Source organism: Microcaecilia unicolor, chromosome 7 (genome assembly GCF_901765095.1).
Source record: "Microcaecilia unicolor chromosome 7, aMicUni1.1, whole genome shotgun sequence".
Lineage (NCBI taxonomy): Eukaryota > Metazoa > Chordata > Amphibia > Gymnophiona > Siphonopidae > Microcaecilia > Microcaecilia unicolor.
The window spans coordinates 235923050-235937523 of NC_044037.1; the positions used below are offsets into that span (position 1 = coordinate 235923050).

General features: G+C 41.1%; 1 protein-coding gene across 1 annotated transcript in view; it reads left to right on the forward strand.

The window, feature by feature from the left end:
- The first annotated feature begins 1064 nt into the window (after positions 1-1064).
- LOC115474187 (sodium channel protein type 2 subunit alpha-like) overlaps positions 1065-14474 on the forward strand; it is a 335664-nt gene continuing 322254 nt past the window's right edge. Inside the window, 2 exon segments of the mRNA XM_030209540.1 lie at positions 1065-1328; positions 6211-6329. Of these exon segments, the coding sequence (XP_030065400.1) occupies positions 1065-1328; positions 6211-6329 (383 nt within the window).

Sequence of the window (14474 nt, forward strand, 5' to 3'; positions counted from 1 at the left end):
TGTCTCACTAATATCACCAGCCCATTTAACACACCCTTTGTATACCTATCCAGTTGCCAGGTCCTCACTATCCCCACTCCCAAGCCTCTACCCTCTCCCATCCTCAAACTCTCTGCTCTGTACCCTGAACTGTATCTCCAAGTCTCCATGCGCCCAATCAATTTGAACCCTTACTTTCTCCTTCTGTAAACAAGTCCCTGTTCTTCCCTTGATGTCCCTCCTCAGTCCCTGAGTCAGCCTTATTTGCTGTCCTCACCTAGTCCCTGAGTCCCACTATACCATCACTATCTTCTTTTATATCACCCCCCCCCCCCCAATACGCATTCACAAGTCCTTGGTCTTCCCTGTCCCTGCTTTAACCAAAACACTGTCCTTTAGCCACAGTCTATTTGGTGCTGCACTACTACATCTCATAAGTACATAAGTAATGCCATACTGGGAAAAGACCAAGGGTCCATCGAGCCCAACATCCTGTCCACGACAGCGGCCAATCCAGGCCAAGGGCACCTGGCAAGCTTCCCAAACGTACAAACATTCTATACATCTCCATCATAAAGTACCGAGATCTATCTCCTTCCTCCTCTCTTATCCCAATAAAATAATCCACTAATTGGATTAAGGGACTCTGTATCTACAGAGCCCCATGTGATGCAAAGATTAGCTGTGTGGCTCAAGCAGATGATGTTTGAACCACCTAGTGTGTCATAGATACAGAGCCCTGCACTTCCAGTAGATGCTTTGATCATGGCTGCAGGAAAGAGGAAGTGCTGCATTTGACTGGAGTTCACAGCAGTTTCTTTCAGGCCAGGTTAAAAGGGCAGACCAAGGTGGGGGGGGGGGGGGGGGGAGGAAACACGCCACTCCTTGTTGTCTTGTAATGACACCTATATATATAAATGATGCAGTTTTTAAAAGTCCATTATTTTAGCAATGGAAATGGCTTAGAAAAATTTCTTTCTTGCTATTTACTTCCTATGTTTCAGTCCTCAATTATTTTGTTTTTTTCATTTTTGCAGCACTTTGTTATGCAAGAGACTAATTTGTGAATAGTGCAGGATGAAAAGATGGAGCAGCCACTACATATACCACCAGGACCTGACAGCCTTCGCCATTTTACTAGAGAATCTCTTCAAGCTATTGAAAAACGCATTGCAGAAGAAAAAGCTAAACCCAAACAAGACAGCAGAGATGATGATGATGAAAATGGTCCAAAGCCAAATAGTGACTTGGAAGCAGGAAAATCACTGCCATTTATATATGGTGACATTCCTAAGGGAATGGTTTCAGAGCCTATGGAGGACCTGGACCCATATTATAGTAGTCAGCGAGTAAGTATTTGTTTAATCTGTAATTGTGATGTTTTTCTTTAGCATGTGGTATTACAAAATGGCCTAAAGGATCCCCCTCCTTCTTCTTAAACTGTACTCTTTATAAAATTGACACTGATAAGGTAAAAGGCTTTCAAATTATCTCCAACTTATCTTGTTTAAAATTGTACACTTTTTCTCTGGAATGCTATGGAATTGTTCACCAAACTAAGGGGCCCTTTTACTAAGGCCCATAGGCGCCGACACGCGTCCATCACGCATCAAATTGGCACTACCACCTCGCTCCAAGCGGTAATTCCATTTTTGGTGCGCACCCAAAACAAGCAGTAGAAAATATTTTCTATTTTCTACCGCGGGGCCCTTACCCATGGTAATCAGCAGTTGGCATGTGCTGCACGCTTATCGCCTGGTTAGAGGATGAGACCTTACCACTAAGTCAGTGGGTGGCGTTAAGGCCGAAAATGGACGCATGCTGGTTTTCATTTTGCCGCACGTTCATTTTCCGGCATATTAAAAAAATCCCCTTTTTTCCAGGCGTGCTCAGAAAATGAACCAGCACGGCACCAAAACACGCGCCTTCACCAGCGCAGTCCACTTTTGGGTGTGCCTTAGTAAAAGGGCCTCTAAGATATGTAATGTTTAAAACAGATTTGGAATCTTTAGTATGAGTTAATGTATGTAAAGGATTATTCCATAACAGAATGGCTATAAAATATCGTATCCACACAGTCACATCTGCTCGGAAGTAACTTTGCGCTTGTATGTACTGATAGATTTTATTGTACATGAGCTTTTGAGATCGTTATGTCCTTTCCTTAGATTAGACTTTGTCCAAAAGTGTCCAGCACAAGGACATGTTACATGGTGTAATGACCTATGAAAGCTACTAGAACGAATTCCTGTTCTCCTTTCTACTTCCTCCCCTAGTTATGATGTCAAAGAGCCCCTTCATTATGCTCAGTGGTTTCAGGATAATTTCATGTGGAAACAAAACCTGCATCATGCACTTCAGCTTGACACATATGTAACTGTAATCAGAAATTTTTTAGATTTTTATCAATCTAAATTAAACATACAGTAGAATTCATAGTTCTAGTCTAAAGAACCTTAAAAGCTAGATACTGAACTGCAGTCTACAGAATTTTTGACAAGAGTCAAATATAGGAAAAGTTCAGAATTCTTTGGTGATAAGGAACTAATAGGACAGGGACCTAATATCTGGATAAGGTATCTTAGAAGCTGGATAAACTATTTGGATAGGTTTAATCAGATGTTCTGCTGACTTAGCTAGATAAGTTGGACTGCTGAATACGCTTGCCTAAGCTAAACAGATAACATAACAGGGGGCAGATATTTATGCTACCTGACTTAACTAGATATCTTTACTTGGACAGCACTGAATATTGGTGTTCTGCAGCTTAAAGTTAACCATGCACACATCACATCTATCTTCCCTCCCATTTTGAACAGGTTAATTTTTTTTGGCCAAGAAATTGGATGGCATAGAAAGAGAAGGAGTAGTGCTCAAAGGTCACACAAGTTATTTGTATTATAAAGCATACATAAAAATCTAAATGGACTGATTTTGTTCTGGTCAGATACAGGATGTGCAGTTTCATTAGCTGGGTATCAGTAACTGAATAGGTGCAATGTCAAAACCTTTTATTAGAAAACAAAGGGCATACAAAAAGAATAAATATTTCCTTTTCAGTAGTACATAATATGAAGTGAGGGCCTTCTTTGCTGATGTGCATTAACTGCTTAATACGTTAAAGCAGAAAATGCATGCATTCAAAATTTACCCCCCCTCCCCCACCAACATAAAACACTTTTTCATAAAATAATGGGCAACTTTATTAACCACTATCTTCAATTAACATTGACAAAGAGGGCCCCAGCTTCACACCCATCCAGTACAAGCCTAACTGCTCCCTTAGCAACAGCATTTTGCCCTTGATCCACATGCCATGTGTGTCTAGCTTTAGAGCCTGAGGCCACTAAATGGTACACCCCCAAGAACCTCTCATTGATGCCTCATGATTCTCCAGCTAAATCTGGAGACCTCGAGAATCAAGTTCCAAATTGTATGATTCCAAGGCTGGAAGGGGCTTAATACAAAAAACTCTGTACAAGGTCTGACTAGCTTCCCCACTGCAAAAGACCCCACAATCTCTGAGTTACACGAGAGGGACAGTAGGTCAGGCTTGCAGTCAGGACTAAGGTAAAAACATCATCTCACTGACCTCATCCATTGTATTACTGGTTCTCACCCTCCCCCCCCCCCCCCCCCCCCCCCCCCCCAGCTAGTCTTCTGATCTCCCATCGTGTTCCCACACATGGGGGGAGGGTTATCCATTCAGCTCTCTATTATCCAGCCATAGTTAAATAATGTGTCTTTTCTTTAGTGCATGTTCATTCAAGAAAGTGTATAGTTAGTTAACTAAGCAATTGAGAATATTGTGGCTTGCATGTTAATGCAGCAGCAATTCCAGGTATCTTACTTATTATCTGTTGTCTGCATTATTGTTAATGTAAGGTGTGCCCCCCCTTCCTTTTTAGTTCTTGTTTGGTGTTCTCATATATATGTTGAGTTCTATTAAGTGCCTCCTTGGTTACCAATTTTCAGAACATGTTCCTATAGCTATTAGAACAGAGTGTATAGATTGCAGATTAAATGTATGTTATATGGATTTATGTTTTAACATTCTTTAAGGTCCATATTTTAACTTTTTATTCCCCCTGTTTACTAAGCCACGCTAGTGGCTGCTATGCGCTAATGCCGACACATCCCATTCACTTTGAATGGGCTGTGTCGGCATTGCCACGCGGCAGCCACTAGCCTGGCTTGGTAAACAGGTGGGTACGTATGTTTCATGGTATTTTGTTAGCTATGTTTACATATGAAGTTTGATTATTTATTATTTATTTATTTGTTTTATTAATGATGAAATATGATTTTAATGTCTTTTATTTATGATATCTAAATTTATTATTTAATGTGTTTGACTATTTATACACCATTTTTTGTTTATTTATTATGTCAATTTGTTTAATGCATTCTGTTTATCCTGGTCAAATCATAGAGACTTTACAATATAAGATATTATATTATTAAAGCTTATGATGTTCTGTTGTCACTGTTTTAATTTTGTATTCATATATGTGTTTTAGAGTATGCACGTAGACTCCTGATGCAGGCCCCACAGCCAAAATACGGCTGTGTCGAGTCATTTGAAGATTTGGAATAAAGACTTTCTTGTTTTTTCTGTCGTCTTCTCTGTGATATTTTCTGGCTTTCACTATTTAAAATGCTTTAATGTGTTTTATTGTGCACTGTTTAATGCACGTTAATATGAGACCCTTAACTTTGAAACTGCATTATACAGATGTGATAAAATTTGAAGAATATGCAGTGTGGGTGCAATTCTATAACTGGGTGTCTCCATTTAGATGCCCCCAGGCCACGCCTGTAGGTGCCTGTTCTATAAAAGAACCTAGACACCTAGGTTCCATGATTAAATACTAGCATAACTTGATATATACATGGTGTCGGGGAAAAAAAGGAACCCCTAATATTTTCCAAATAACCCCAAAATGTCCTACTGTAGCAGAAATGGCTGACTGAAATTCGAGACATTTCTGAGTACTTTATTTTTCAACAGGGTGGAGCTCCATTACATCAAGCTCGTAAAACAGTTGAGCTCTTAATTAATGATACCCCATAATTCATTGAGCCAACAACTCAGTGGCATCAAAGGCTTTGTGAATGAGTCAAGGTTGAAGGAGGACACTTTGAACCCAAATTATGAATTACATTATTATAATGGGTTTTTTACTTAGTCATCTTCAAATGTCAAACTAAATGTTTAAACATCTGCAAAATATTTTGAAACTATGCAAGGGGTCCTGTTCTTTTCTGGTCACCATTTATGTGCCTGACATTTAGGCACCAGCCATAGTTCTGGAATAAGTACAAACACCTAAGGGGTCCTTTTACTAAGGTGTGACGAAAAGTGGCCTGTGTTGGTGTAGACGCATGTATTAGACGCGCACAGGTTCGTTTTTCAGTGCACCTGCAAAAAAAGGCCTTTTTTTGGCCGATAATGGACGTGCATCAAAATGAAAATTGCCGTGCGTCCATTTTGGGCCTGAGACCTTATCGCCACCCATTGACTTAGTGGTAAAGTGTCATGCTAACCAGTCGGTAATCAAAAAGGCCTTTTTTTGGCCGATAATGGACGTGCATCAAAATAAAAATTGCCGTGCGTCCATTTTGGGCCTGAGACCTTATCGCTACCCATTGACTTAGTGGTAAAGTGTCACGCTAGCCAGTCGGTAATCATCAACGCGCATACAATGCTGATTACCGCCCGGTTAGCGCCATGCAGTGGAAATTTTCCGGCGCGCATAGTGGGCACACGTAAAAAATGAAGTTACCACCTGGGCCACACGGTAGCTGGGCGTTAGTTCCTAATTGGCGTGCATTGGGCATGCGTAGGCGCTTATGCGGCTTAGTAAAAGGGCCCCTAAGTGCAGCAAAGATGCACATAACTTACATTATTCTGTAAGGCACGTGCATAAGTGGGAGCCCTGTCTGTGTCCCACACATGTTCTGCCTCTGTGTACACCCCCTTGCACTTGCAAATATATGCTATGGAAGTACTGTTTGGAGAATGGTACTTAGGCAGCATGCTAGCATATATGCACAAAGGTGCACACATACATGCATATATGCTAGACTTCTAAACATTTACATCCACGACATGCACTTAAATGTTAGCGCCTAGTTTATAGAATTGCCCTCTGTATGTGTTATTTATTCTTTAGACAGACATTTTCTAACCTATAGATTTTTATTGTACCTTTGTGTTTTTTTTTTCAGACTTTTATAGTATTGAATAGAGGGAAGGCAATCTTCCGCTTCAGTGCCACATCTGCCTTGTACATTTTAACTCCCTTCAATCCTCTTAGAAAAGTAGCTATTAAGGTTTTAGTACATGCATATCCTTTTCAACTGCGTCATGCAAATGCTGCTTCAGAACAGTCAATGTAATACAAATGATATTGTTTTTAAATATATTAATCTCATGATATTGATGTTTTTGAGGGGCATAATAGAACGGGGACGCCCATCTCTAAGGACGGCCCTGTAAAAGGGCGTCCCCGACTGTATTATCAAAACAAGATGGGCGCCCATCTTTCGTTTCAATAATGCGGTTGGAGATGGATAAATCTCAACATTTGGGTCGACCTTAGAGATGGCCGCCCTTAGAGATGGCCAACCTTGGTTTTCGCTGATAATGGGATCCAAAGACACCCATCTCAAAATCGGCCAAATCCAAGCCATTTGGTCGTGGGAGGAGCCAGCATTTGTAGTGCGCTGGTCCCCCTCACATGCCAGGACACCAACCGGGTACCCTAGGGGGCAGTGGACTTCACAAATTGCTCCCAGGTGCATAGCTCCATTTCCTTGGGTGCTGAGCCCCCCCCCCCAGGTCCGCCTGCCTGAAGTACACTGCACCAGGGACCTGTATACTGCTGCAATGGACCTGAGTATGGCATTTGAGGCTGGCAAAAAAGTATTTTTAACCTGTTTTTTATGGTGGGAGGGGGTTAGTGACTACTGGGGGAGTAAGGGTAGGTCATCCCCGATTTCCTCCGGTGGTCGTCTGCTCATTTCGGGCATCTTCTCACAGCTTGGTCATGAAAAAAAATGGACCAAGTAAAGTCGGCCAAGTGCTCGTCAGGGCCGCCCTTCTTTTTTCCATTATCGGCCGAGGATGCCCATCTCCTAATCACGCCCCAGTTCCGCCTTCACTACCCTGCCGACACCCCACGATAGAAAGCCGTCGAGGGTGACAAAAAAATCGGCTTTCAATTATGCTGATTTGGGCGGCCTTGTGAGAAGGGCGCCCATCTCCCGATTTGTGTCGACAGATGGGTGCCCTTCTCTTTCGAAAATGAGCTGGCAAGTTATCTTAAATATATGTTATGAATTTCATTTAATATATCTTCATTTTTTCTGCTTTGATTTGCTTTTAGCTCTAATTTTAGAAATTAAAATGTAGTTGAAGATATTTATTGGAAAAAAAATACTATGTAGATCTTAACTTAAATACTTTTGGAAGGCTGTTATATAACTACCCATGTTGCTACAAAGCCTGTGGGTATATTTTACCCATGGTCTGTGCTCCAGATTTCAAAGTGAAAGTAGCCAAGTATTTTTCTCTTTGAAAATTATCTAAGGTAGTGAAAGAAACCTGTGTCTGCTTTTTCTGTCAAATCCAAATTTATTTGCATGGTTTTCTCCCCAGCTAAATCCTGCCCTAGGGATGCCTCCACTATAATGCAGATAAATGTAGGAGCATCATATAACAAAATACATACTTTTACCTGGGTTTTTGATAATCAACTTTCAGACAGGTGATTTACATGGACAAATGCTTTTCACCCATTGGAATTTATGAAAACCGCACTTTGTTAAGATTTCATATGTAAAGGAGTTTTTCAATAGCCGGTTAAGAGTACTTAACTTATTTTATGGCTTATTAGCGTGATATACTGTACATAAATATCTATGCACCATCATTGAAATCTACATTTTTATCACCTTACTTTTAGATTACTGCAACTTGCTTCTAAAAGGTCTCCCACTAAATTATTTCTCTCAAACTTCTGCTTGCATGACTTATCTTCCTCAAATGTTGGTATACTAGCATAAGCCATCTCTTTAAGTCACTTCATTGGATCCCTTTCATGTACAGTTCAAACTTCTCTTACTGATTCTGCAGCTCTTCAGTATTTCTCCTCTCTTCTCTCCCTACACCCCTTCTTGGGAACTCCATTCATCTGGTAAGTCACTCTTGGTTATGCCATTCTCCACTTCCAACTCCAGGCTCCATTCCATTTATCTTGCTATACTGTATGTGTACCACGAACATCCTCATTAGCCGAAAAACCTCTGCATAATTTTTTAACTTTTTAATCCTTAGTAATGTCACTTTACTTCATTTTACTTAAAAGGTACACTTATCTTCTGCTGCTTTCTCATACAGGACTGGGAGTCCTGTATGAGAAAGCGTGCCGGGAGTCCTGTATGAGAAAGCAGCAGAAGATAAGTGTACCTTTTAAGTAAAATGAAGTAAAGTGACATTACTAAGGATTAAAAAGTTAAAAAATTATGCAGTGGTTTTTCGGCTAATGAGGATGTTTGTGGTAGGCAAAACTTTGCAGAGTAAAGTAATCAAAGTGCCGCCAAACGAGTCAGTGAGCCTATAAATTCAAAAGATTGGCTCACTGAGCTTTTGAAGCCTTTTCCTCTGTAGCAAGAAAATAGAGGGAAATTGTCTTGCTTTTCAATGATATTTTGATGAAAAGTGTGAGCAAGCTCCATATTGAGTATTAATTTGTATACTGTATGTGTGGAATAGACCTCCTGAGTTGGTACATCATGCTCCATCTCTGGCCCTATTCAGATCTATACTAAAAGCCCAGCTTTTTGAGTTTACTTTTAACTCAATGTTCTGTTCACCTGTTTAGCACCCATATTTGTTTTTATTGTTCCTGAAGACTGTGCTTCAGTTGCTGCCCTGTGTCATGGAGGTTAACTTTTCTTCAATATACCTTGCCCAGTTGGCCATGGCAGTGGTGTAGAGCTGCCATTCTCACATTCATATATATTTCAACCTTTTTTTCCACCTCAGTCTCACTGCTTTTCTTCCTTTGAAGTCCACTCCTACTACTACTTATCATTTGGAGCTTGATGTACTGACTCAGGAAGTCTGTTCCAGGTGTATGGTGCAGCAAGATAAAAAGAACGGAGTCTGGAGTGGAAGTGGAGGAGAAGTGTACAGATAAGAGAGATTTACCCATTGAATGGAGTTCCTGGGGAGGAGTCTAGGGAGAGGTAAGAGTGGAGAGGTACTGAAGAGCTGCACAGTGAGTGCACTTGTAAGTCAATAAGAGGAGTTTGAACTGTATGTGGAAATGGATAGGGAGCCAATGAAGTGACTTGAGAATGGGGCTAATATGAGCGTAGTGACACTGATGGAATATAAGTCATGCAGCAGAAGTTTGAACAAACTGAAGTGGAGAGAGATGGCTTAGTTGGAGACCTGTGAGAAGCAAGTTGCAGTATAAACGTGAGGTGACAAGAGTGTGGACAAGGGTTTTGGTAGTGTGCTCAGAAAGGAATGGGTGGGTTTTGGTAGTGTGCTCAGAAAGGAAGGGGTGAATTTTGGTGATATAGAGAAAGAAACTACTCCATTGACCTATTCACTCTATTACCTCTCTGGGTAGTGACAATTTATCCCCCTTCCCCCCCCCCCCCCCCATAAGTCCTTCTCTTTCTTTCTCACTAACTTCTGGATTTCATTCTTTCTCAAACATCCTCCCCTATCTTCATACTTGGGGTCTTTAACATTCATGCTAATGACCCTCTGACTCTTCTTACTCTAATTTTCTTGCTTTAATCTCTTCATTCAGTCTCCAGCTAGGCTCCACTACCCCTTCTCACCAGCATGGCCTCTGCCTCTATCTTGTCTAGCTTCTCTAATTTCTTCACCTCAGTTCTTTCACTCCCTGACCATCATCTGATAACATTCACACTAATTTACCCTCCTGTCTCATTCAATCAGCACCAACATATTTAGGAATCTTCAGCTGTTGACCTTTGTACTCTCTCCACCACTGTTTCACCTCTCCTCTCATCCACTTTGTTGTCCAAGTATGTTAATGAGGCTGTCTTTTCCTGTAATACTATTATCTCCTTTGCCCTGGACACTCTTCTTGTATTCCCTGTTCTGTAAGATGAAAAATCAACTACTAAGGTTCTTGTGCCCACTATACTGAGCACCTTAGGCTAAAATCCCATGCACATGCCAACTTCATACATTTCAACTTCTTGTTGACCTCCTTACCAAACAAAACTACTACATCTATTTCACAAACTATCTTGCTCCAACCCTTCCATCTTTTTGCCACACTGAACTGAACTGAAGTTCTTTCACCTCCTTCTCCCCTTCACTTTCTCCCCAGATTATGGCTGAGTACTTTTGTGACAGTGCTCCACTCTCCTCCCATGGTTTTTGCCATCATCTTTATGCTAATGATTCCTAGATCTACCTCTCCACACCAGAAATTTCACCAGGAATCCAGGTCCAAGTCTCAACCTGTTTGTCTGGTATTGCTGCCTGGATGTCTCACTGCCTTATGAAACTCAACATGGCAAGATTGAACTTCTTATTTCTCCCTAAACTCACCTCTCCTCTTCTTCCATTTCCTCTATTTCTATGATAACACTCTCATTCTCCCTGCTTCATCAGCTAGTAACCTTGAGGTCAACTTTGACTCCTCTTTCTCTGCATGTGACCATCAGTTTGATAAAACCTGTTTCTTTCTCTGTAACATCACCAAAATTCAACCCTTCCTTTATGAGCACACTACCAAAACCCTTATCCATACTCTCATCATCTCACATTTAGATTACTGCAACTTGCTTCTCACAGGACTCCCACTAAACCATCTCTCTCAAAATTCTGCTTGCATGACTTACCTCCCACCAGTGTTGCCACACTCACATAACCCCTCTCTTCAAGTCACTTCATTAGCTCCCTATCCTTTCTGTATACAGTTAAAACTCCTCCTTCTCACTTATGTGCATTCATTCTTACTTATAAGTGCATTCATTCTGCAGATCGCCATTATCTCTTCTCTCATCTCTCCTTACACCCCTTTCTGGGAACGCCATTCATTATTTGTATCCTTCTCATCCACCACCAACTCTAGACTCTTTCATACATCTTGCTTGTCATATGTGTAGAATGACTTCCTTACTTGGTATGTCATGCTCTGTCACTGGATCTATTCAAATCCAGACTGAAAGGTTTAAAATCTTAACCTGTTCAATTCCCATGTTAATTGTAATCATTTCTATAATTAATAAATTCCTTATTCCATATTTGTACTGTTTATCTGTCTTGATTGATTATAAGCTCTGTCAAGCAGGGACTGTCCTTTTGTGTTTTGTGTATAGCGCTGTATTCATGTAGTAGAGCTATAAAAATAAGTAGAAGTACTTAAGCCAGCCATAGAGCTGGTAGAAATATGTGCACCTGCGTGCACATCACGTACAGTATTTTGTAAGTTATATGCATGTGAGTGCTGCCTATGCTCCACCCAGACTCCGCTCATGTGTACAACTACCTGTTAAATATGCTCTGTGTACGATGTACACATATTTACAGAATAGCATGTGGACAGAATTGTGACGTTAAAACGTGCATGCGTATACATACATACATACATACATACATACATATATTGCATTATTCTAATGATTTGTGTGCCTACTTGGCATATACTTATTGGCACATACTTTACTGAATTACCCTCTAGGTGCTGATCTGCAGTATTAGGGATTAGTTTCTACAAATGGCGCAGGGAAATCAGCACTGAAAAATGTAAGCACTGAATGCTATTCTATAAAGGATCTGTGCTGGCATTTATAGGCACCATTTGTGCACTTAGCCGCTATTCTATAAAGGGCACAGATCCTTTATAGAATAGCACTTAGTGCTTACATTTTTCAGTGCTATTTATGCACTTAGGTGCTGTTAGGTGCTGATTGGGTATATTCTGTAACAATGTGTGTAAATTCTGGGAACGCCCCTAGGATGCCAGTTAACACCAATAATTGGTTGTTAGCAGCCAATTATTGGTACTGATTTTCTCATTAATTAATTTGCACGCATATCAGTGGCATAGCCAGACCCAGTATTTTTGATGGGCCCAGAGCTAGCTTAGATGGGCCCTACCACGGCACGGCATGGCACTTCACATCCCCCCCCCCCCCCCCCCCAGAGATATAAAAAAATATATTGATTTTTTTCACCTACCCCAAATCAACATCTCTCCTTCTCCATGGCGTCACGCCATTTGCCCACCTGTCGCCGAATCCAGTCCCTCCCTGGTGTACCTACAGGCATCCCCAGCACCTGCATTGATTCAATTAATGCTGCCTGCACTGGCCCTGCAGGGTTCCATCGGCCGGGTCCCACCAAACAGGAGATGATGAAAGCGAGGGCAAGACCCGGCCGATGGAAGCCTGTAGGGCTGGCGCAGGCAGCAATAACTGAATCACTGGAGGTGCTGGGGATGCCTATAAGGTACACCAGGGAGGGACGGGGTTCAGCGATAGGCGGGCAGATGCCGAGGCATCGCAGAGGAGGGGAGATGTTGATGTGGGGTGCCACCGCTGGGAGGCCCTGTGCCCATCCAGGCCCACACATAACTATGCCACTGACCCATATTGTCAATGTGTGCTGATTTATGCATGCAAATTTAGAGTCAAAAGGATGGTGGGAAATGTAGTCACCATATATATAGAATCTGGGGGTAAGTGGATAATTCTATAACATAGGTGCTAACATTTATGCATCAATTATGTGTTTAATACATTTAGAATAATGACATTTATGCCTGTATGTGTACATATATGTGTGTAAAATACCCATGTAATGTACATAGCACATATTTGCAAGGAGAGTGTACACATGGCTGGAGCATGGGTGGGACCACACATGTAACTTATAGAATACTTCAGGGCTTCCCGAGCCTGTCCTGGGGACCCCACAGCCCTTTGGGTTTTCAGAATATCCACAATGATTATGCATGAGATTAATTTGTATATACTGGATCTCCGGTTTTTGCAAATATGCATGTTCATTGTGGATATTCTGAAAACCTGAATGTCTGCGGGGTGACAGGTTTGGGAAGCCCTGGAATACCATAAGTTGTGTGGCATTTAGACACTAATGCTTATATGTGATATAAGTGCTCACAATACCTTTTAAGACATAACCTGGTTAGACAAATTGCTATAATGGAAGTAGGCATCTAAGTTCCATTATAGAATAAGCTCCAGCCAGGCATCCTATTATAGGATTGTTCTCTAGGTGCTTAATTTGCATGGATAAAATTAGATTCAGAGAGAGCTTTCCAAAATCTAGACATTATCTCTTTGCATTTAACCAACAATCAGTTTTGTCCTCAGCTGCAAAGCATAGTCGTCTTCTTCCCTAAATCATAATGCTTTTAAGCTATCTTGACTCTCCGTTAGGAGCCTTCATAGCTGTGAATCCCCCAGGTTGCAATCTTTTCTCTCCCACCACCTGATTTAGGGCATCATTTAAATAAGCTGCACTAATGTTTTGCAGTTATTATGTGGTAATTGCCAAAATTGGCATGTGGTTACTGCAGAATTTCTGTGCTGGAAGCATTCCCAGCATTTAACATCAGTTTAGTTAGCTACATATCTTCGGGTGGTGTTAACTGTTTTCTGTTATTTGATGGTTTAACAGTTAGCTGTAAAGCATAGAACGCATTGAAATCATCTTGGATTGGGGCTGCAGGGTGGTAGGTTGCCAACAGACCTTTATTATAAGACCCATTTTAGTTAGAACTGGGATGTCCAGGTCGGGACATGTTCATTTCTACTAGTATTCAAAAAAAGGATCTGCCAATGCAGAGCCTTTTCTAAATTACATGCAAGGAATAAAGGTGTATGCGCTGACTACAGGCAACAGGAGTATCCATTTTTACAAGTATCAATGTCTAAAATGTCAATGGGGGCAACAAGGAAATATAATTATCTGTGCTGATGATGTGTGAGCTAGTCATACCCATTGAACCAAATCTACACACAGCTTTGAGTAAACTGACTGCCTGTCTAACAACAGCTCGGAAATGGGCAAAAATCAACGAACTCTGCCTGAACCCAAGCAAAACAGATTCTGTGGGTTTCTAACAAAAGTGGACAGGTACCAGAACTCCCCCTAAAATCATAGGTCAGAAATCTTTGAATATTGCTAGACACATCACTTACTTTGATCCTGCAAATTTAAACAACTTTTAAAAATTGTTTCTTTCACCTACGATAAATATTATATTTCTCTTCATGATAATGTCATGATTGTACTACTCTAATGCCCTCTACATTGATCAAACCAAAGAGTTTGCACCAGCTCCAACTCAGAATGTTGCTGCATGAATTACAGATGTGCTGCAAGCGGTGTGACCACATCACACCCATCTTACAAAAACTACACTGGTTACCAGTATCTTACAGGGCTAAATTTAAAGCTCTGT